We start from the raw sequence: 21,560 nt of genomic DNA on the forward strand, positions 1-21,560 counted from the left end.
TTGGTTTTCAATTTTGTAATTATTTTTTTTGGGTAATTACCTTTTTTTCCTCATCAACTACAACACATTTTCACTTTTTCCCATGAACTACCAACTGTACCACCCGACCCCCTTGAATTACCATTTTGTGCCCAAAACCGCCATTCCGTCAGTCAAATGTGTTAATTCAGACAGTCAAAATGACAATGCATTGTAGTTCATGGGAGCAAAGTGACAAGTTGATCGTTTGAGTTAACGTCTTTGACTAACGGAAGAGCGTCTTTAACTGATGGAAGTAGGGGTTTTGGGCACAAAATGGTAATTCATGGGGGTCGGGTGGTACAATTGATAGTTCATAGGGAAAAGTGAAAATGCGTTGTAATTGATATTAGGAACTCAAAGTATTTTGAGTTTCTGTAACTACGATCGAGCACTAATAAGTGCGATCGATCGCATTAACAAAGCAGAAATAATAAACTCTCTGTTAGTGCGATCGATCGCTTTAGTAACTACGATCGATTGCACTCGCGATATGTTGAGCTACTTACTGATTATTGAAAGAGTAGTTAAGTTGTTGAAGAGTAGTTATTCTTTCTGTTTAAGTTGGTTTGTATATAACAGCTTAATGTTATGTAGTTAGCAATTAGTATATGATATATATACTGTAAATGTACAAGAACCAATTTATTGAATAAAAATCACAAGAGAATATTTCTCTCAAATCTTGAGTTCACTAGTTTTACACTTTGCTAGTTCTATTTTTGTTAGTTGATAGGGAAAAAGGTAATTATTCCTTATTTTTTTGGATTTATGTTGTTCTTCAATAAGTCTCTTTGTTAGATTTTCCATCAATTTTTTTAACAAAAACCATGTGACATCTCACAAAATATAATTGAAAATGACAAAAACCTGCGAAATTGATTGTAAAAATTAAAAAATGATTTGATATTGACCTTAAATTCGGGATAATTATCTGTTAATTTCCGTTTTCTTAAGCTTTTATAGATTCTTAATTCCTCAATGGACAAATGAGTAGTTTTGGCTAAAGATTATTTTTGTAATATTTTTATAGGATATCAAGATGTTAGGTATATTATAAATCTCTTACAAATTGATACATTTATCATGCCGGTCACTAAATTGAGGTGAGAATCTATGCAATACTAGGGCTTTCATTCAGCCACCTTGGCCTACCTGGTCCGCCGCTGCATTTACACTCTCACAAACGACCTCACTAAATGCACCAACTCCTTGGGGGTATCACTAATTCATATCATGGAGGTAATAAATGTTGTTTAATCAATGGAAGCACGAATTGAAATGAGTAGTCATCATCACATAAACCACATGGAAGTGTTGAAACTTCATAATTTATTGAACTTCTCTGGTTAACATCAGAAGCAAGAATTGAAAGAATACATCATTTTCCTACAGAAAAAATAACTCTTATTCTAATAAGCCCACGTGAGCTTTGTATATACGTACACTACAAACAATAAGAATTAAAGAATTTGAGCAATACCTATCTCTCATCTCCTATAAACAATGTAAATTAATCATAGAAAACCAAATAATTAAACCATTTATTCACTTGTCGATGCCACTTTGGCTGCTCCATCATCGCCTGCTGATGGGTCCTTTGCTCCATTGTCACCTGAACTTGCTGGTGGTAGCTCTGGTTTAATCTCCTCCAGCTGCTGAAGAACTTGCTGAACTTCTGGGCGTGCTGCTGGTGTGGGATCAACACAATGCAGAGCTAATTTCAATGTGTTTAGCAACTCATCGCTTATGGAAGGTGCATCCCTCATGAGCTCCAAATCAAAGACTTCATTTGTCCACTCCTCCTTAACGATTGATGCCACCCACTGGGGCAGGTCCAACCCATTCACCCCTTCCCCGGGTGATTTTCCGGTCAAGAGCTCCAATATGATCACACCAAGACTGTATACATCGGTCTTCGTGTTCGCCTTCTTTATCTTCGAGAGCTCTGGTGCATTATAGCCAAGTGTTCCTGCAGTGGCAATCACATTGGTGTTGGCAGCAGCCGTCATGAGGCGCGAGAGGCCAAAGTCTGCAATGTGGGCATTTGTCTGCTCGTCAAGTAGTATGTTGCTCGATGTGAGATTCCCATGTACCATTTCCTCCTGAGAATGCAAGTGGCTTAAACCACAAGCAATCCCCTTGGCTATATTCATCCTTGTCGGCCAATCGATGACGGTTTCTGGCCCGCGAGCTGCATATGAATGAGTATATATTTGTCATAACAAAATAGTTCTGTCTTGTTTATAAATAAAGAGATTTTCTGAGAATCTACTTACCATGAAGGAAAGATGCAAGACTTCCCTTAGGCATGAAATCAAAGACAAGAAGCTTTTCTCCTTTAGGCCCCAAGTAATAGGCTCTAAGGGCTGTGAGGTTGGGGTGACGAATTTTGCCTAGTGCAGCAACCTCAGATTCGAACTCCTTATGACCTTTTGTACTCTTTTCCCTCAATCTCTTCACAGCAACTTCATTACCATCCTCTAATGTAGCTTTGTATGCAGTCCCATATGCGCTCTTCCCCATTATTTCAGCAGTTGCACACAACAGATCATCGGCTGCAAACACAAATGGCCCATCAAAGTGAACTAATTTTCCACCCGTTTCACCTCCGGATTCAACATGAGTGCCGGCAGGGATTGCCTTCTCTGAACTGCCTGATTCAGCCTGCTTGGAAGCTTTACCATTCTTTCCTTTTGAAGCAACTCTTTTCCTGGCCACACAGCAGAGCAAAATGCAGCACAGTAGAAGTAGAGCCGCTAGAAGGGCGCCAGCTGCGATGAGGATTATGTCCCTCGTGCTTAGTTTGTGGCGACGCTGCTTCCGAGCCTCTTGTGATGGAGCTGGAAGGTTATGAGGTGGCGGGGAAGGGGAAGGGGAAGGACATGGGGTTGCAGAGCTAAACCCACATAGTTGAAGATTCCCTACAAAAGAGCTTGAATTGAACTTTTTGGAAAGGAGAGATGGGACGGGACCAGACAGATTGTTGTAAGAAACGTTGAAAGAGCTGAGGTTTGCTAGGATGGCAAGTGAAGCTGGAATTTCTCCGGTGAAATTGTTCCCAGACAAATCAATTTGGTTAATGCCGGAGATATTCCCGATCGTCGCTGGGATTTGCCCTCTGAATTGATTATTCTTTAGATTGAGTACGGAAAGATTTTGTATCCTGTCCACTGTTTCTGGGATCTGGTTTTCAAGGCGGTTGCTCTCTAGATTCAATGAAACAAGGGAGGAGAGGTTGGAAAAGCTAGCAGGAAAACTTCCATTGATAGCATTGTATGATAAATCTAGCCGTTGCAGCCTTGTGAGGCTCCCAAGCTCACTGGGTATGGTCCCGGTGAGCTGGTTATGGCTAAGAGAAATCTCTCCAAGCCAAAACATCTTGCTCAGAGCAACTGGAATTGCTCCAGAAAGAAGATTATGACCAAGAGTCAAGAGCTGGAGATGGTAAGTATTGTTTCCTTTTGCACCCCAAGTGTTTGGAATAGAGCCAGAGATATTGTTATGCTGGAGAGCAAGGATGGTCAGAGAAGGGAACTGAGTGAGACTATTTGGGATTGAACCCGTTAATGAATTGAAGCTGAGATTGAGCCTGAACAGCTTGGTTGAGTTTGCAACACTAGGAGGGATTGCCCCAGTGAGAGAATTGTTGCTCAAATCAAGAGTCTGGAGAAGAGGACAGTTACCAATTGAAGGAGGAATGGAACCAGAAAGCCGGTTGTTGAAGAGGTAAACTCCTCTGAGATTGGGAAGGAATCCGAGGGAGGAAGGGACGGCACCGGCGAGAACATTGTCGTGGAGGCTAATCTTTCGAAGGGCTTGAAGCTGGCTGATCTTGTCGGAGATTCGGCCTCCCAAACCCTTCCAAGGAAGCTGGAGGGCAATGACCTGTCCATTGACGCATTTGATTCCTACCCACCCACCAGAGCAAGCTCCAAAGCCACTGTCATTCCAGCTGCGCATCACGCCTTTGAAATCGATTAGCTCATGTTTGAAGGCCCGAAGTGCTTGATAGTCTGCTTTGGTGACCATCACGCCATCCCACTGGTGGCCTGAAACAAGTTGAAAGGTGTAAACAAACAACAAAATGTAAACGCAAACGCAAAACTTCCATGTTTTTTTCTTTTTATGTGAAAAATGGAACCAATCAGGGGTTTCTTTTGATGGAAAATGCAGAAACTGTGATGGGTTTGTGACAAATGGGTCCATGAACAAAGGAGGGCTTAGAGAAAACTATGTAAAAGAGACTGGAAAAGCTGAATCTCTTCTCCCTCCTCTTTGATTGGTCTCCTTTAACTTCTAGGAGATCTAGTTAGAGGGGAAAGTATAATGCTGAGGAGCAAGCAAACGATGAAGGGAAAAACTAAATAAGTACGAAGAAATAATTGAGCGAAAGAGAAATGGTTGATGGGTCTGATAAAGCATGTGAGAACTGACTATTGAAAGGGAATATTGTTTGGAGGAGAGATGAAGTTCGGACCCCCCAAAGTCAGGAGAAATGGGGTCAGGGGAGTCTTCCTCATTGTTTATGCCAACGGCTAGTTTTACTTGGCACATTTATCTGTAACGGCTTGGGTTGAAATTGGGTCGCTCTCCTAACGGCTATATTTCCATGATGCGGCCACCGGCTACATGTGCTGGATCTTCTGATGGCCCTCAAGTTGCGATGGAGCGAAGTTAGCCACTCAGATTCACCAAATAAATAAGTAAATAAAGATTAGTGTTTCTTAACCAAAATGCCACAATTTACGAAAGGACAATGTTCTACTCCAAATTAGGGCAAAAAAAAATTTATCTAATTTAGTTTATAAAATATACACACTTTTTTCGAGCATGTGATGCACCTGATTCTTACATGTTTTATTAATTTCGTTAAGGAATACATGTGAAAATATATACTTTAAAAATAGGTCAGTTTAATAGACATTATTAGAACATATGCTCTAAAATTATATATGTCAGTTTAATTCAATTACGAAATGGCCTTAGCTTGTTAACAATTATTATACTTACGCGATATAACACGTCAAATTTTATGGTAAAAGGTTTTGTTTGTTATTGCTTTTTCATTTTTTTTGTTTTTTTTTAAAACAAAATAATCAAACACAAAAAAATATTTACAAACTTTTATGTCACATCAAAATACTTAAAAAAATAAATAAATAAAAAACTTGTAAACCCCGTTAACCATTAATATATATATTTTTTACTTCTTTGCTTAGGGTTAGATCTCAAGCATATTATCAAGTGAAGGTAGACAATTTGGTGAGTGAACATTGTAACAGCACACCAAATCGCTAAACTTGATACAACTTATGTTGGTTCCATTTTAGTATTTCGACTAAACAAAATAACATTCTGACTTATTTTGACTGGGTGAATGAAAATGCTCTCATGGTTTTAGAAGACCTGGATAACTACATTAGACTTAGATCATCACCTATAGTTTAATAATGACATCCATTTTTAGGACAGTGTTTTTCGACAAATTGGATTAGAGGAAATTCCTCCAAACTAAGTTGGAGGTTTTCATGTAAAACACATGTTTTTTAAATAAAATTTATCCCAACTTTGTCCTTACAATTAAAAAAAGTAAGGGTTTCTCACATGTAAATGACACATGTCATTTTTATATAATAGGTTGAAAAAACAACTCAGTTTAGAGGAAAACTTTGTCCCTCTTCCTAAATCACAGCATTACTATCACAATTATTCCGAATAAAAAAATGTTGGATATGTAACTCTTTTACAACTTATTGACATGTGTCACCATATGAGTGGAGAATATTAAAATTTCTTTTAGTGTATAGCGTGACTCCAATCACATACTGATATGTGTCAATAAGTTGTAATATATATATATATATATATATATATTTTGAAACATCAGATATTCATTAATCACATTGAACCTCGCACATTGAACCTTGCACAACAAGTACACGTGGAGAAATACAAGTAGGAAAACCCACTATCCAGAGTTGTTCATTCTGTAAAGACGAAGCAAATTTAGCCAGACTATGTGCGGCCTCATTTTTTTTTTTTTTTTTTTTTTTTTTTTAAGCAAATAAGGAAAGGGTACATAACTCAAAAAACCGAAAAGGAGTTGGGCTCCCCAACAACAAACCCAAAACAGCAAAACAATGCAGAAAATACAAACAAATAGAAAATGTTCCTCGGCCTCATTGGTTTGTCGAGGAACATGCTCCATCCTCCAGTCCTGTAGCTTCCCCAACTGTTGCTTCGCATCGTGCAGTTATAAGTAAGGTATAGGCATTACTCTCTAACAATATGCTGCTATTTACGTACTGTTACCCTCAAGCATACACAAGCAGGAGCCTAGATAACAAATTCTTTGAGCTTTTTGCAAAACATTTCACATGATTCATTTACGACCTTAATGGCTTACAATGTCCCATACGAATATTAAAATATTGTATCATTTACAATTTCTTTAATCTCAACAATAATTTTCAAATTAAACAATTGACATCACAATTATTCAAATTCAAGAAATTATACTTGATAGAAATTAGAATACCCTAAAAATAATAAATCATATTAATCTGGTTCATTTTCCATACTAATACAAAGGTTTTTCTAGATTCAGACATTTTTTTACTAAAAAAAAAAATTGTCCTCAAATTATCGGATTTAAAAAAAAAAAAAAAAAAAAAAAAAAAAAAAAAAACACAAATTTGTCCCAAGCTTCAAAAACGCTGCTTAATTATTTTTTGGGGTCTTGCATGCTTCTTTTTGCCATGATGGATGAATTGATAATTGTTCAAACCTTTAGCCTCTCAAACAAAAGTATGCAAGTTGAAATTAACATATAGCCGTAGTATACAATCAAAGAACGATCATAATCCCATAATCTCTACTAAACAAAAATATCATCTAACATCCTTCAATATGAAACGCAACGATTATCTTAGGAGTTATGCTACTCCTACAACCTCTCTTATAACTCGCTTATATGTGTAAGCATGTGATTGGAGTCACGTCAGTCACTAAAAATGTTTTAACACCCTCCAATAACATGCTGACATGTGTCAATAAGTTGTAAGAGAATTGTAGGCCTAGCGTTTTTCTAATCTTAATGGTGCGCAACAACTGCTGCTAGCATTCTCATAAATAACTTGTAGAAACTAAAGCAACATCAGGACAAATTAAAACCCTTCCAATATTGAACTAGGCAGTAAAGGAACTGAATATTTCTTATCTATGATGAGATTCACCAAGATTTAGACATTCAAATGCACATGGATCAGCACTAAGATATCAAAATCGAAATTGAGGCAAGAAACCCATAAATAAATGTAGCAATGTCAGCTCTCATAATCATATCATTATAAACTTCTTCGATAAAAGAATGTGCAAAAACCATATTCAACACCAAAATATCAATGTTTGTGAATTCTCATATTAAGTAGAAGGTTTTTCACTAGATTACATGACAACAGAAACATTATGGTATGGTAAAGTTGTTGCAATAGTCAATCCAGGCTACAATAAACTCATTAGGAATCAGTTTATTGATACAGAAAGCGAATTTTGAAGTTAAAGCTTGACAAATTTAGTGCAGACAATTTTTGACACTACCCACAAACCCAACATGAAATTAGCAGGTTAGAGTCGATGGGTTTGATCCATTTAATTAAATAGGTTGGGTTAAGGTTAACATATATAGTCTTATTCTCATGCCTCAACAAGACCCAAACCCAACACGCGACATTTAGAGCTAGCAATTTTAGCGCGTCCCGCAAACTCAACATGAAATTAACAAGTTAGGAGGGTCTAACCCATTTAACTAAATGAGACGGGATATGGTTGGCCTACATAGTCTCATACTCATGTCTTAACCCAATCTCGACATGCGAACACAAATTGCTACCCCTATTGATAATGGGGTAGGAGGGTTGGGTTCAACTCTCACTTGCACACCCCACACCCCACTCCTTGTTCCAGGTGAAAAATCCCCCTCCAGCACACACAACGATCACTCAACTCAATTGCACATGTACCCAAAAATAACAAGTAAACATTGGTAATCTATCAGACAAAGCAAATTTAGTGTGCTTAATCTCAGGAACCAATGAATATAAGCAGTACCCTCACAGTTGATACAGCTCAACTCTGAAACTTTTCTTTTCTCAACAATGGTCTGTGATGGATCCTAAACCTAAGCATAACAGAAATCCAAATGATCTAAGTTTCTTTCCTGATTGTCTTTAATGGATCCAAATGACAATCCAACAAGAAAGATTTTATTTGTTCTGCAAAACCGAAGCATAACCAAAATCCTAGGTGATCTAACTACCTATTAAGAGAACATGCCCAAATGACCAACGCATCAATTCAGCGAACGAATCAAACACATCCTCACACACGCATCCAATTTGGAAAAAAAAGTGTTCATACATACATAAACACCACAAAAATGGAAGTGTTGCGCAAGCATAGCAGCAGATTTTTCACAGATCTGAAATCTTTTGTTCTGAACGAATATCAGCATACAGATTCAAACTTCATAGAGAAATTATATAACATATATTCAACAAATTTGCACAGATTTAGAGTTTAGAATTGTGTGTAACCCAAAGATCTGAATCAACAAATTGGTATCACATTAAATCAATTCAGAAAATACAGAACTTATAGATCCATAGCCAGAAGTTTCACATTCTATCTAAAATTGAATCAAAGATCATAGATCCATAATATATAAGAAAATTGTGGGAAAAAAAAAAAATCAATTTCATATTTATTTGTGTACCGAACGCTAAACTTTCAATTGATCCATCGAATCAGGCGCGTGCGGCGGCGACTACGGGAGCGGCGGCTGCGGCGGCATTGGAGGCAGCGCCTCCGAGGAAGGAGAGGAAACCGGTGGAGGCGGAACTCTCCTGCTCGTCGAGGAAGAGGTCCTCCGGAACCCTAAAAGCGCCGTGGACGCAGACGACGGCTACGCCGACTAGGAGAGCCGAGATGAGGAGCGATCCAACGGTGGTGAGGAAGACGACAAACAAACTGGTGACAATCAAGATCCCGAGGGTCTCCTTGTCGGAGAAGGTGCGGCCGAAAAGGACGAGGGGCTGGTCGGAAGGGCGGAAGAGGTAGAGGAAGAGCCAGGCGGAGAGGAGGCCGAGGAGAACGAGCAGCGACATCGGGTGAGAGAAGAGCGAGAAGGCGAGGACGAGAGCGATGGCGGTGAGGTAGTTGACGCGGAAGTAGGAGTAGTTCTTCCGCACGCGGAGGGCGGCCTCGGAGAAGGAATCGGGCTTGGAGAAGGCGGATCGGTCGGCGAGCTCCGTCCAGGGACGGCGCTGGGCGAGGCCTTGGCGGACCGATTCGGAGATGTGGTTTATGAAGGAGCGGAAGGCTGGGGTGGCGATCGGGGCTTGGGATTGGGATTGCGATTGGGATTCGACGTTTGAGATCGGAAGTACGGGTGGGGATGACATGTTTGCCGGTGGATCTGAGGATTTTGGAATTGGAATTTGGGGAAATTAGATTTTAATAGAAGACGTGAGCCAAGAGAGGAGGAAGGTGGGGAGGAAATAGGAGACGACGACGTTTCTTCGATTGTGTTAAATTCGCTTCGTCGTTAAGTTACGCTTTTAGTCAACACGTTTACACAAGGGTGAAATGAAATGGGAGGTAGATTTTAATTTCTGATCTTACACCTTTTAGCAGAGAAGGGATCTGGAACGTTAAACCCTGGACACAGACGGTTTGGATCTTTTGGTGATGTATTTGTTCCCTTCATTCTCGGATCTGGCTTACATGCTGTTAATAACAGCATGTATGCTGTAGTTTAATCAACGGTCAAGATTAAATTTTAAAGTTGACTTACTTTTATAAACTTTTAATAAGAGATAGAAAATGAAAAGATATTTTGTGAAATTTAATCTTGACCGTTGATTAAACTACAGCATGTAAGCTGGATCCCTCATTCTCGAAAAGATTGGTGGTATTCGACTACGATGAATACCACATCATTATCTCGCTGTCATTAACACCATCAATTTACCATTAAATTAATCATAGTTAAAAAGAAAAAAACCAATAGTAAATTAGTATAATGAACTAGCAGTGAGATAGTGCTATGATATATAATATTTCTGGTTGCATCCAATCTCTTACAATTGAAAATCTTTTGTAAGAATAGACTTAAATTATACATCTATATTCTACTGAGCTGATACAGCAGCGTCCATCAATCCTTAAAATGATGGATGTCACATTAACCCCCCAGTGAAAAAAGTGTAATATTTATTATTACTTTTTTTTTTTTTTTGTAATTATCTATTTGTGCAATCAAACAGACAATTATAAGAAGCTCCGATTGAATCCACTTAAGCCCCTTTGGGTGGGGCCCTGGGGGTGGGGGGAAGGGTCTTACAATTGCAAGAAATATCCTCATATAGCGAATTGTTGGAAATTCCGATATGTTGGTGCCAATTTAAGTTCGACTAGCCAAAGGTTATTCTATAGCCGTGATGCAAATTTGGATGAAAATACTACTATATACAAATTTGCAAATTTGGAATTCCTTATACAAATACTTTGGAATAGAAATGCTTTGAAAATTTTTCAAAGAATGTTTAAATAAAATAATAAAAATAAATAACTAAAATAAAAAGATATAAAGTATTTTGATAACGTGTGCTAAAATAGAAAATATATATATATTTTTTCAGTTTAAATAGAGAGAATTTGCTTAGCAGACCTGAAGGTTATTTAGTCACTTTCGTTTCACTTTCTCGCCTCTTTGAACGAATGTTATGAGCAGTACACGCAACAACACCAATTCAACACATTTTGGTGAAAGCAAATTGCCATTTGACTAAGCAAGCTAATTATTAATACAGAGAATAAGCCCCGAAAATGCACAAAATAAAAGTTTTCTTAAGGTAGCATATAAGATCGACATGTGTTCCACATTTCCTAACACAAAGAGCACATAGTGAGGAAATCATATGTCCTTCCCAGCATTACAAAAGTACTTTTGATACCAAATAACAGGATGGATATAAGATGGCCTGAATATATATATATAAGTAGCATCAAGTTTATTACGGATCACGACACCATCTTATAATTCCCACAAAATTTAGAAGGTCGTTCCATTCCATCCAAAGTTGGAACCCTGCAAAAAATAAAAATGTGACATTACTATCTACGGTGCGAGCAAATAGCATAAACCAACTGCTAATGTGGACATAACGCCCGAGAAGGGGTGGGTGGAGGGGGAAGGATCCTCTCCATTTCAAGTTTGGAGAGAAGTCATTTCATAATTAGGATGTAATGTTATTGCATCTAACGGTGTAAATAATACCACATCATTTAACTTTTTTGAATAACATGCCAACATATTTATCACGTAGCATCATTTACACTATTAAATGACTCCTCTTCATTTTAAGTAAAATTGAGAGTATCCTATTCCAGGAGCAGAATATGGATTATTTAGACAAAGCTAATAAGAGTTTTACTGATGGTTTTAAATGGTAAAGATTTGTTTACATCATCTAGTTCTGGTGTAAAGCATGCAAACACTGTGCATATTCTTGAGTTTGATGTGCCTAAACAAAAAGGAAAAATGTAATGAGAAAAAAGAAGTGCACTCATGACAACTTAGGAAGGAAGTTGAGATAGCTTGCCTTAGTGTCATAGAATTTGAGGAAGAATCTCGACTTTGGCACCGACAACTTGCTTTCAAGAATTGTGGCAATTGCACCACTCAGCTTCTTGTTTGTGTCAGGGTTCAGGCCACCAATGGACACCAACTCAGCATAGGCGGCTGGCTGCTCAGTCCCACCAAATGAGATGGGTATTGATCCCTTCAACACAATCATCACATACTGCAGATTAACCGATATCAAATGGTTAAAACCTTCAAAGAACATGTACAGGAACAAAAAATAAATAAAAAATCAGGCCAACAATACCACCATTCCTTTTAGTTAGGTAAGCAAAAATATGAAAACAACTAAAAAAAACCGAATTGAAGTGGAAATCTACATATGCCAAAGGAAATCAAAATTTTCATTCTAAAATAAAGCCATGACCCATGAGTAGCTCTGGCATAGATTGACCAAATTCATTAAAGAAAGCCTCATCAAAGCACACAGACAATATCTGACTGAGTGCACGATATTAGGTTTTCACCATTTTAACGGAAACCATCCTTGTCCTTACTAGGTCCATGTACTCTTCTACCACTAACACAAGTGAACAACATAGGACCTACTCGAGATGAGTTACAAGTCACATAGCCGTATTATGGGGAAAGATGCCCAAGTTGGAGTATCCACACAGACTTTTCATCCCTGTACCAGTCCAATAATCAATTCAATGTTTAAGACATGCATAGCGCAAGCAAAAGTATTAACCAAATTGACTTTACCTTTGGCAATGCCTAGTATCAAGCCGATTTCAGACCACATTATGAACAAGTTTGTTTGTCATAAATCATGACTCAGTCACTACTTTGAGACAATTCATCTAGTTATAACTTTATCAATGCTCCCTAAAAAACATTCAAGAAACTACAAACCCAACTATTAACAGTCACCAACAAAATTCTCACTCACAATCCCACCGATTGATCCTATTAGTTAAACAATTTCAGCATGGAGTCAGCAGTAACAACGCTAAAATTCATTATCAACTTCTATTTTCAGCTAGAATACATCCATCATATGATTTAACAACTAGGGAGAGAGCCTGCCAAAACCAACTAAAATCATTTTCAAGCTGATAAAAGCCCACAATATTATTAGCCCAGAATCAAAATAACCGATCTAAGGAGTTTCCAACCCACAAGTCCTAAATGGGTATTAGAGTTTGTTTCAAGGGTAACCATACCCAACAACACTCTACACAAATCGGTCCCTGAGAGACCACAAGCGCACGCATTGCCCGAACCTTTTAGTTACATCAAAATCGCAAAGATATTAGAGACAGATAAGCTTAATAAAAATCTCTCCGCCCCAAACTCGCAGATATAGAAAGTCATCTATCTATTCCCATTCTAACATATAGATCCAATTAAGAATAAATTTCTCACAGAATTTTTTTTAAACCACAAAAAAAAAAAAGAAAAAAAAGTAGACAAAAACTAGAAAAATGAAATGTTCGGCAGCTAAATCAGTCATCAGGACTAATAGGAGACCCGAGAGAGCAATAGCCTCTTGATTTGAACAAATTAAAAAAGAAATCTCCAACAGAAAGTAAATATTAGAGAGAGCGAGAGCGTACGGCTTCAGGTTTGCCGATGAGCTTCGCGACGGTGGAGGTGGCTTCGGAAAGGATGGAGGAGGTGTCGACGCCCTCGAGGCTCACGTTCGTCGAGATGTTCAGGCACGGCATCTTCTCTCTGTCTCTGTCTCTGCTGGTGCTAACCGCTGCTTTCAATGAAACCCTCTCTCCGTGTAAAAATCTAATCCTTTTTTATAATTTTAAAAACAAAAGTGGTTGTGAATTGGTGAGACATTATCAACCTGCCGAAAATGGCCCCCTCTCCCCCCCCCCTTTTTTTCTCCTTTTTTTTTTTTCGGAGCAAAAAGGTTAGAGAGAGAGACCAATTGTAACTATCCTACTTGAGCATGACTATAGTAGCACTAACTCGGAGGCACCGCTCAGAAAAGGCCTAAGCAATGTGAACAGCAGGTATTCCCTCAAGACCGACCAAGCCATAGCTTAACACCCGTCCCACCAGGGCATCAATAGGACTCAAGGTAGCTAACATTAATAGGTTAAGGGATTCCCATTGCAAGAGTTGAATTTAGGTTCTAGTACATGCCTAACCTCATAAGAATTTCCTTGAGACCATTGAACTACCACCCTTAGTGGTCTTCTCTTATTTGTCTTTGTTCCCTAAACTTCCAATCCAATCCATATATCGCCCATTAGCGAAACTTCCAATACAGTCCAACACAAAAGTTAAAAATAAAAAACAAAACAAAAAATAATATAATAATATTTTTCACATGCTTAACAAAACACATTGACAATTTCTAGAGTGAATCAAATGAAAAATTAAGCCTAATTTAAAGAAAAAATTTGTCTCTCAAAAGTTAAAACGCATTTCAACATGTATTGGCCCTTGTTAGACACGAATTGATACACATTTAAAAGGGAGTGAACTTTTTGCTGCTCATTTTAGTTCTTCCAACAACACTTGGAATAGGTTTGATCCGATATTTTATTGTTAGAATATTAATTAAACAATTAAATTTATTATATCATGTCATAATCTTATAGCATATATTATAAGTTTGACTCTTAACTCTATAACCCACTCTTTATTTTAATTAAATATTTTAAGTGATGAACTTTAATTGTTAAAAATAAATAGTAGAACATCAATTAAACTATTGAGATTTAAAAAAGAAAATTAAAAACAAAAAACAAAAACATAAAAAAAAAAAAAGAAAAAAAAAAGCTCTATATGATAGATACCCTAAAATTCTGAAGAATCTCTTGTTGGGACTTGTCGTCCATTAATTTTTAAGGTACTGGACCTCTGCAGCCCGGGAGTGAACTCTATTCCATGTCAAATATTGGGCCTTAAGCCTGATTGTGTTTCTTGGGCTTTTTTTATTTTTTATATTCAATTTCAGGAAAAATAAAGGGAGACAAACAAAAAAACACAAAAACAAATTATAAAGGAGGGTCTTTACTGCTCATAATTCTTAAAGCCAAAAGAAAATGAGAGTTATCGGAAATGCTTTCAAACACTAAGTGACAAGCGGCCCATTTTGCAACCTAGTGTGCCCGAGAATTGGCACACTAGAGACCTTCGAAATGGTCCAAGAGCCGGTGATGGCAGTTGGCAATCACAGGAGCAAAGGTGAATATGTTCAAAATTCATGATAACTTCGACTCGGGTCATATTTTTGGAGTTGGGTTCAATATTGAATATGGGTCCTATTTCAGCTTTGATACTGCGATTGACATGGCGTCCATTCATCTTTTACTAATAAGTCTACTCATCCAACGATCCTTAAGGACACATCACATTAACTTCCGGATTGCCCAATTGGTAGCAGCGCTTTTAAAGCGTTCATTCAATTTCACAATGGATCTGCCAGCAATAATAATATTCCCACGGTGTTATAATTTGCGTTTAAGATAAACCATTTATTAACAATGTTTTTTTGGGTAAAAAACCTTCCGTTCGACCAAAAATCCATGGTCGTCCATCAAAATTCAGAACGTTGTGTTGATCAACGTTCCTCGGCTGTTAAAAACCCTCCTCAAAATTCAAATGTTTAGTTAAGATCTTTTTTCACTTCCACTTAATTAAAAATACAAAGGCAGTAAGGCACTAATGAAAAATTCAAAGCAGAGAAAGAGTAAATATTGATTGGTCAAAGGTCTTCCCTTTTTTTTTCTTCTTTCATGATCGCTAGGTGGTTCAAGATAACATTCTTTACCCCCATTCAATACCCCTTCTCTCTATAACTGGGTGGGAAACAACTTTCTAAAGAGGGTTCAAACGGCTACCGTGCGAACAACTTAGAGACGAGGTTCTCGGTGTTCTCCTCTAGGCTCCCGTTCAGACAACGGAGCGAATAACCTAGCGAACTGTGTTTTCTGGTTCAATTTTCCTGAGTGTTCAATATTTACCCATATCATTTGGTGGGACTGAGAGGCCAGCAGCCTATGCTAAGTTGGTGTCCATTGGCAGCCTTGACCCTGATACAAACAAGAAGTTGAGTACAATTGCCACAATTATTGAGAGCAAGTTGTCTGTGCCCAACTCGAAATCCTTCATCAAATTTTATGAGATCGAGGCAAGCTATGTCAACTTCTTAAGTTGTCATGAAGAAGAGTTGTTGCTGGGCAATATTTCTTCTCATTGCATTTTTTCCTTTTTGTTTAGGCACATCAAACTTAAGAATATGCAGTGTTTGCATGCTTTGCACCCAAACTAGAAGATGTAAATAAATCTTTACTGTTTAGAACTATCAGCAAAACTCCTGAAATATTTAGAAAAAGCTAACAAAAGTTTTGCTGATGGTTCTAAATAGTAAAGATTTATTTACATCTAGTTCAGGTGTAAAGCATGCAAACACTTTTGCATATTTTGATGTGCCTAAACACCCAAAAAAATTTAAAAAAAAAAAATGCAATGAGAAGAAAAAAGTGCACAACAACGACTATTCTTCATGACAACTTAGGAAGTTGAGATAGCTTGCCTTAGTGTCATAAAATTATATGAATAATCTCGACTGGGGCGTAGACAACTTACTCTCAATAATTGTGGCAATTGCAACACTCAACTTCTTGTTTGTATCAGGGTCAAGGCCGCCAATGGACACAAACTCAACATAGGCTGCTGGCCGCTCAGTCCCACCAAATGATATGGTATTGATCCCTTCAAAACACAATCATCACATACTGCAGATTAACAGATACCAACGGGATAAAACCTTCATAAAATATGTACAAGAACAAAAAAATATAAGGCTGACAATACCACCATTCCTTTTAGTTAGATAAGCGAAAATATGAAAACAACTAGAAAAAACCGAACTGAATGGTAGTCTACATACACCAAAGGAAATCAAAATTTTCAACCTAAATAAAGCCATGAGTAGCTCTGGCATAGATTGACCAAATTCATTAAAGAAAGCCTAATCAAAGCACACAAACAATATCCGAGTGAATGCTGGATATTAGGTATTCTTGTCCTAGCTAAATCCATATGCTTCATCTACCACTAACATAAGTGAACAACTTAGGACATGCTCGAGATGAGTAACAGGCTACATAGCCGTATTATGGAGAAAGACACCCAAGTTTGAGACAATTCATCTAGTTATAACTTTATCAATGCTCCCTAAAAACCATTCCAGAAAACGATGAACCCAACTATTAAACAGTCACCAACAAAATCGCAGCTCCCAACTTCTTTGTCTCTCTCTCTCTCTCTCTCTCTCAAGCTCTCTCCCTCTCCGATTCAGTCTCTCTCTTCTCCCTTTCACTCGGTCTCAGCTCTCTCGAGCTCTCACTGTCTCTCCCTCTCTTCTCTTCTTCTCTTCCCTTCTCTCTCACTCTCTCACTGTCGTGCTCTCTCTGTTTTGGGTTCTACTTCCAAATCTCCCAATTTCTTAGACAATTAACTAAATCTCCAATCAGGCAGCAAGAAGTAATACCCATTTGTTAACAACCCAAGTATCACAAAACAATAAGCCAAAAACACTATAATCGGCTCAATGAATAATCAAACCCATATTAAACCCTTAATATGGTAAATTGCTAGAAATCGCTTACCCACACATCTTGAACTCGAAAACGCTAGCGTGGGTTGTTCCTCCGCCTATGGCGCCACCTAGCTTCAAGCACCGGTAGGCGGTAACCCGCTCCAAAAGTCACACTTCTGACTTCTCTCTTGGGTCTCTCTAAAAATTGCAGCTCTCTCTTCCTCTCTCACGTGCTGCCTCTCCCTCTGTCTCTTTTCTTCTCTTCTTCTCCTTATCTTTCTTTTATCCCTCTATCTCGTTCTTGTCTGGGCAGGAGAAATACTCCTCCTCCCAAAGCTCATCTCTGCATCTTTCCCTCTCATTAATCTCACAGGAGAAATTGCTAGAAATGTGAGAAGGGAAAGGGGGAAAATACCGGACTCCGGGGGGGACAGAGAGCTGTGACGAGAGAGGGAGAGAGAAAATATGTCGACCATCCCACCACCTCCGACGCCATGCTCCCTGTTCTTTCTGTGTACAAGGGAGGGTCCCCATGCTTCCCTTGTCTTATTTGTCTTTGTTCCGTAAACTTCCGATCCAATCCATATATCGCTTATTTGTCTTTGTTCCGTAAACTTCCAATTCCGTAAACTTCCAATCCAATCCGATCCATATTCCGTAAACTTCCAATCCAATCCGATCCATATATCGCTTATTTGTCTTTGTTCCGTAAACTTCCAATCCAATCCATATATCGCCCATTAACCATTCACAGTAGCTTTATAGTAATTTTTCTTATATTTAAAGATTTAAACTAATTTTAACTTCTTTACGTTAAAATACACTCCAATAACTTCTTTAATCATTTTCTATGTCATTAAAATATTTATTTTTTTAATTATATTATATATATGAGGAAAGATGAGAGAGAATTGTGAGATATGAGAGAAGAGAGAGAATCTTTTTTTTTTTTTTTTAATAATCATAAGGATTGCAATAGTAGAACCCAAAACATTGAGTTCCACTGTAACAATCATAATGTTTAGGGTTCATTTAGGGAGTTTGCTGTAAAATTTTTTTGCAATTTTTTAGACATATTCCTTAAACTTAGGTAACAGACTCCGGCTAAGAATGCTTAGCCAAACTTTCAATCTCCAGCACAAAAACAAACAACTATATATACTCAATAAACATAATTTATAGATCGGATTAAAAGAAAAATTAAACCTAATTTAGAGAAAAAAATTTGTCGCTCAAAAGTTAAAACGCATTTCAACGGGTATTTGCCCTTGTTAGATGCAAATTGATACAGTAAAAGGATGTGAACTTTTTGCTGCTCATTTTAATTCTTCCAACATCACTTGGAACGGGTTTGATCCGATGTTTTATTGTTAGAATATTAATTAAATAATTAAATTTATTATATTATAAATGCTGAACTTCGATAGTTAAAAATAAATACTAGAACATCAATTAAACTATTATTGAGATTTTGAAAAAATAAAAATCTATATGATAGATACCCTGAAATTTTGAAGAATCTTCGATTGGGACTTGTCTTCCATTAATTTTTGAGGTACTGGGTCTCTTAGCCCGGGAGTGAACTCAATTCCATGTCAAATCTTGGGCGTTAAGCCTGGTTGTGTTTCTTGGGTTTGTCTAGCAAGAAACATGTCTTCAATTGTCCACGTTCGAGAAAAGTGTCGTATTCTTTAGATTCTTTTATAACTTATTAATACGTGTCAATATATGATTAACGTGATTCTAATCATATATTAATACATATTAGTAAATTATAAAAGAGTTTTCGAAAGAGGTCGGTTTGCTTCCTTCCCATCATTTCTCCCTATAACAATCACATTCTCATCACCTAATTGGCTTATGGAATATCTTATTGATATCATTGTAACAAATGCACTAGGGCCCTCAAAACCTAAACATCATACAAGCAAGTCTGAGTTGCCATGGGGAAAATGTTTTGAGTGCAAGGATCTATAAGTAATGTTAGAAATTACATTTTTATTCCATTAATATTTCACTTTGTTAAGTTGATACTGCCAATCAGTAATAACTTATTAAATGATTGATTGACACTGTCACATCAACATAGTAAAATAGTAGCGAAATGAAAGCATAGTTTCTAGCCTTACTTAATTGTAAGTAAACGGTTGTTCAAAGATCGATTGTCATATTTTGGAATAATTCCGCCCAGCAGTTGTATCATAGACTTTGAGGAAAAATCGGGTCCTGGGGATAGAAAGCTTGCTCTGCAGAATTGTGCCGATGGTAGCAATCAACTTCTTCTTCACTTCTGAATTAATGCCTCCCATGGATACTATCTCAGCATATGCAGCTGCTTCTTTGCTCCCAGCAAACGATATTTCCAGCGATCCTTTTAGTATGACCATCACATACTGCAGAAAGTTATTAAAAATAAAAAGCAGGTTAAATATTATCTTGTGCCAAAAACATGGGCAGTTATATAAAGTAAAAATCATGGGTTATGATCATATTGTTTGGCATAAAAAAAACAAAACGGCACAGTTTTACAGATTTTTTATTTTTTTTATTTTCCTGTAAAACAGTAAAGGTAAAGGTATTTTTCAGTTGATGGTGAATCGGTGATGTATTATAGGGGGGTGTTTGGCAAATGGGATGGCCTAAACACTGTAGTTGATGTGAAAAAAAAGTAAGAATGTTTGGTATAAAAAAAATGAAAAAATGGTATGGAAAAGTGAAAAAATTTTGTTTTGTAATAATTTTTTTATTTAAATAATAATAAAAAATGAATGATTTGATATTAAAAGTGAAAAAGTTAGAATATTTTGATGTTGATTTTTTTGGAAAATTGTGATGAACAATATTTGGGCCAACTCCATCCCCATTACCAAACAAAGCCTAGGTGCCTGGCACTCCTACAATGGGATGATAGGGTAGGATGTAGGAATGGGGGGGGCCTATATAGGATCATCAGTACTGCTTTTAGTCACTGCATCTTATCTCTATTTTTGTTTTTGTGTTTTTGTCTTTCTTTCTAGATAACAACAGAGAAGGAGATTCTTATCTTCTGTTTATCTGCTCTTAATTATCACTTAAGGAGAATAAGCTTTAATTTGTTTGTCTAACTTTCTTCTTAAAAAGTATTATCAAAAAACTTATAATACAAAATATTTAAAATTATTTTTATTTTTATATCACATTATAACACTTTTTTAAACAAACAAAAAAATTATAAAAAATAAAATAAAATCTCTTTCAAAACACCTTAACAAACAATCTATACCAATCTATAATTAATACTACTCTTTACTTCCGGTTTACATCGACCCATCTAAATAACTTTTAATGTTAATTACTTAAAAATAATAACATTAAACTGATATAATAAATGAATGTAAAGAATAGTACAATTTGTTAACAAAAGAACCATAAGAATGTCTAGGCACTATTTATTGCATGTATTTTTACTCATTTTATATATAGGTCAATATTTATAAATTGCATTGACCCACAGACAAATAAACTTGAGACATATACTAGTCCATCTCTCATTCAAATGGATAATGAGAGACGGGAGAAAAATAGCATTTCTGAATTAGGTAAGTCTAAGCTTTCCATTCTGATAAGAAAGGCACTCAATGCCAAGGAGGCAATAGCATTTCTTATTTCTCTTTACTGTATGTGTGAATAAAATTACAATCCATCCAAAGAAAAGAGAAAAGACAAACAAGAATAAAGTATCCAGCAAACGAAAATCACGATTGAAATAGAGAGAATTTATTTATAGTAACATTCTCATCAAATAACAACAATCGATCGCAGCCATTTCATTTATCACAGCTTATAATGATCACAAACAACTTACAGTAAGAAGATTTTATGCAGCAGAAATAAGCTTGAGAACTTTTTATAAATACCCAGAAAAAAAGGAGGGGAAGGAGGGGTAAGGCAAAAGATTCTGCCATATATATATATATATATATATATATATAAGAAGCTTTTTCTGTTATATGCATTAATGGAGGATTCTCTTGACGGGGGTGTTTGATACGCATGAAAAGCTAATAATAATAAACTTAAATCACAGAGAGAGAGAGAGAGGGGGGGGGGAGAGAAACTGTACATGTTCTGGTCTTCCGATGATGGTGGAGACGGCTTTGGTTGCTTCAGAAAAGATGGGATCGGTGTCAACTCCATCCAGGCTGACGTTGGTGGAGATGTAAAGACAGGGCATCTTGCTAATTCTGTGTTTGTGTCGGAGAGTATAAGGAGTACGTGTTAAATTTTCAGTGGCCACAGGAGCTCCGATTCTGGCTAATCTTCTTCTTTCCAAAGTCTACTTTT

General features: G+C 37.0%; 4 protein-coding genes across 4 annotated transcripts; all 4 read right to left on the reverse strand.

Moving 5' to 3' along the window:
• Positions 1–1,340: 1,340 nt before the first annotated feature.
• Positions 1,341–4,525, reverse strand: LOC132192045 (probably inactive leucine-rich repeat receptor-like protein kinase IMK2). Its single transcript, XM_059607233.1, has 2 exons — positions 2,298–4,525; positions 1,341–2,212 (listed from the first exon to the last, which is right to left on the reverse strand). The coding sequence occupies exons 1-2, from the start codon at positions 4,225–4,227 to the stop codon at positions 1,563–1,565; spliced, it is 2,580 nt and encodes an 859-aa protein (XP_059463216.1). The 5' UTR covers positions 4,228–4,525; the 3' UTR covers positions 1,341–1,562.
• A 4,099-nt stretch (positions 4,526–8,624) lies between these two features.
• Positions 8,625–9,577, reverse strand: LOC132192110 (PRA1 family protein B4). Its single transcript, XM_059607327.1, has one exon. The coding sequence runs from the start codon at positions 9,480–9,482 to the stop codon at positions 8,826–8,828; it is 657 nt and encodes a 218-aa protein (XP_059463310.1). The 5' UTR covers positions 9,483–9,577; the 3' UTR covers positions 8,625–8,825.
• Positions 9,578–10,909: 1,332 nt separating this feature from the next.
• LOC132191392 (uncharacterized) lies at positions 10,910–17,754 on the reverse strand. The gene is made up of 4 exons (XM_059606383.1): positions 17,308–17,754; positions 13,285–13,430; positions 11,685–11,885; positions 10,910–11,170 (listed from the first exon to the last, which is right to left on the reverse strand). The coding sequence occupies exons 2-4, from the start codon at positions 13,393–13,395 to the stop codon at positions 11,135–11,137; spliced, it is 348 nt and encodes a 115-aa protein (XP_059462366.1). The 5' UTR covers positions 13,396–13,430; positions 17,308–17,754; the 3' UTR covers positions 10,910–11,134.
• A 1,461-nt stretch (positions 17,755–19,215) lies between these two features.
• Positions 19,216–21,560, reverse strand: LOC132191393 (uncharacterized). Its single transcript, XM_059606384.1, has 2 exons — positions 21,340–21,560; positions 19,216–19,630 (listed from the first exon to the last, which is right to left on the reverse strand). Exons 1-2 carry the CDS (start codon positions 21,448–21,450, stop codon positions 19,403–19,405), a joined length of 339 nt encoding a protein of 112 aa, XP_059462367.1. The 5' UTR covers positions 21,451–21,560; the 3' UTR covers positions 19,216–19,402.

The sequence above is a fragment of the Corylus avellana genome, chromosome ca9 (genome assembly GCF_901000735.1).
Source record: "Corylus avellana chromosome ca9, CavTom2PMs-1.0".
Classification (NCBI taxonomy): Eukaryota; Viridiplantae; Streptophyta; class Magnoliopsida; order Fagales; family Betulaceae; genus Corylus; species Corylus avellana.

Bases quoted from the DNA above. Each gene is read 5' to 3' on its own strand.
- LOC132191392 (XM_059606383.1), bottom strand. From the start codon at position 13,395: ATGCCGTGCCTGAACATCTCGACGAACGTGAGCCTCGAGGGCGTCGAC. The intron at 11,886-13,284 runs GTACGCTCTCGC...GTTAATCTGCAG, and splicing joins TCATCGGCAAACCTGAAGCC to TATGTGATGATTGTGTTGAA. The intron at 11,171-11,684 runs GCAAGCTATCTC...TATTTTTTGCAG, and splicing joins TCAAATTCTATGACACTAAG to GGTTCCAACTTTGGATGGAA.
- LOC132192110 (XM_059607327.1), bottom strand. From the start codon at position 9,482: ATGTCATCCCCACCCGTACTTCCGATCTCAAACGTCGAATCCCAATCG.
- LOC132192045 (XM_059607233.1), bottom strand. From the start codon at position 4,227: ATGGACCCATTTGTCACAAACCCATCACAGTTTCTGCATTTTCCATCA. The intron at 2,213-2,297 runs GTAAGTAGATTC...ATTCATATGCAG, and splicing joins TCTTGCATCTTTCCTTCATG to CTCGCGGGCCAGAAACCGTC.
- LOC132191393 (XM_059606384.1), bottom strand. From the start codon at position 21,450: ATGCCCTGTCTTTACATCTCCACCAACGTCAGCCTGGATGGAGTTGAC. The intron at 19,631-21,339 runs GTACAGTTTCTC...AACTTTCTGCAG, and splicing joins TCATCGGAAGACCAGAACAT to TATGTGATGGTCATACTAAA.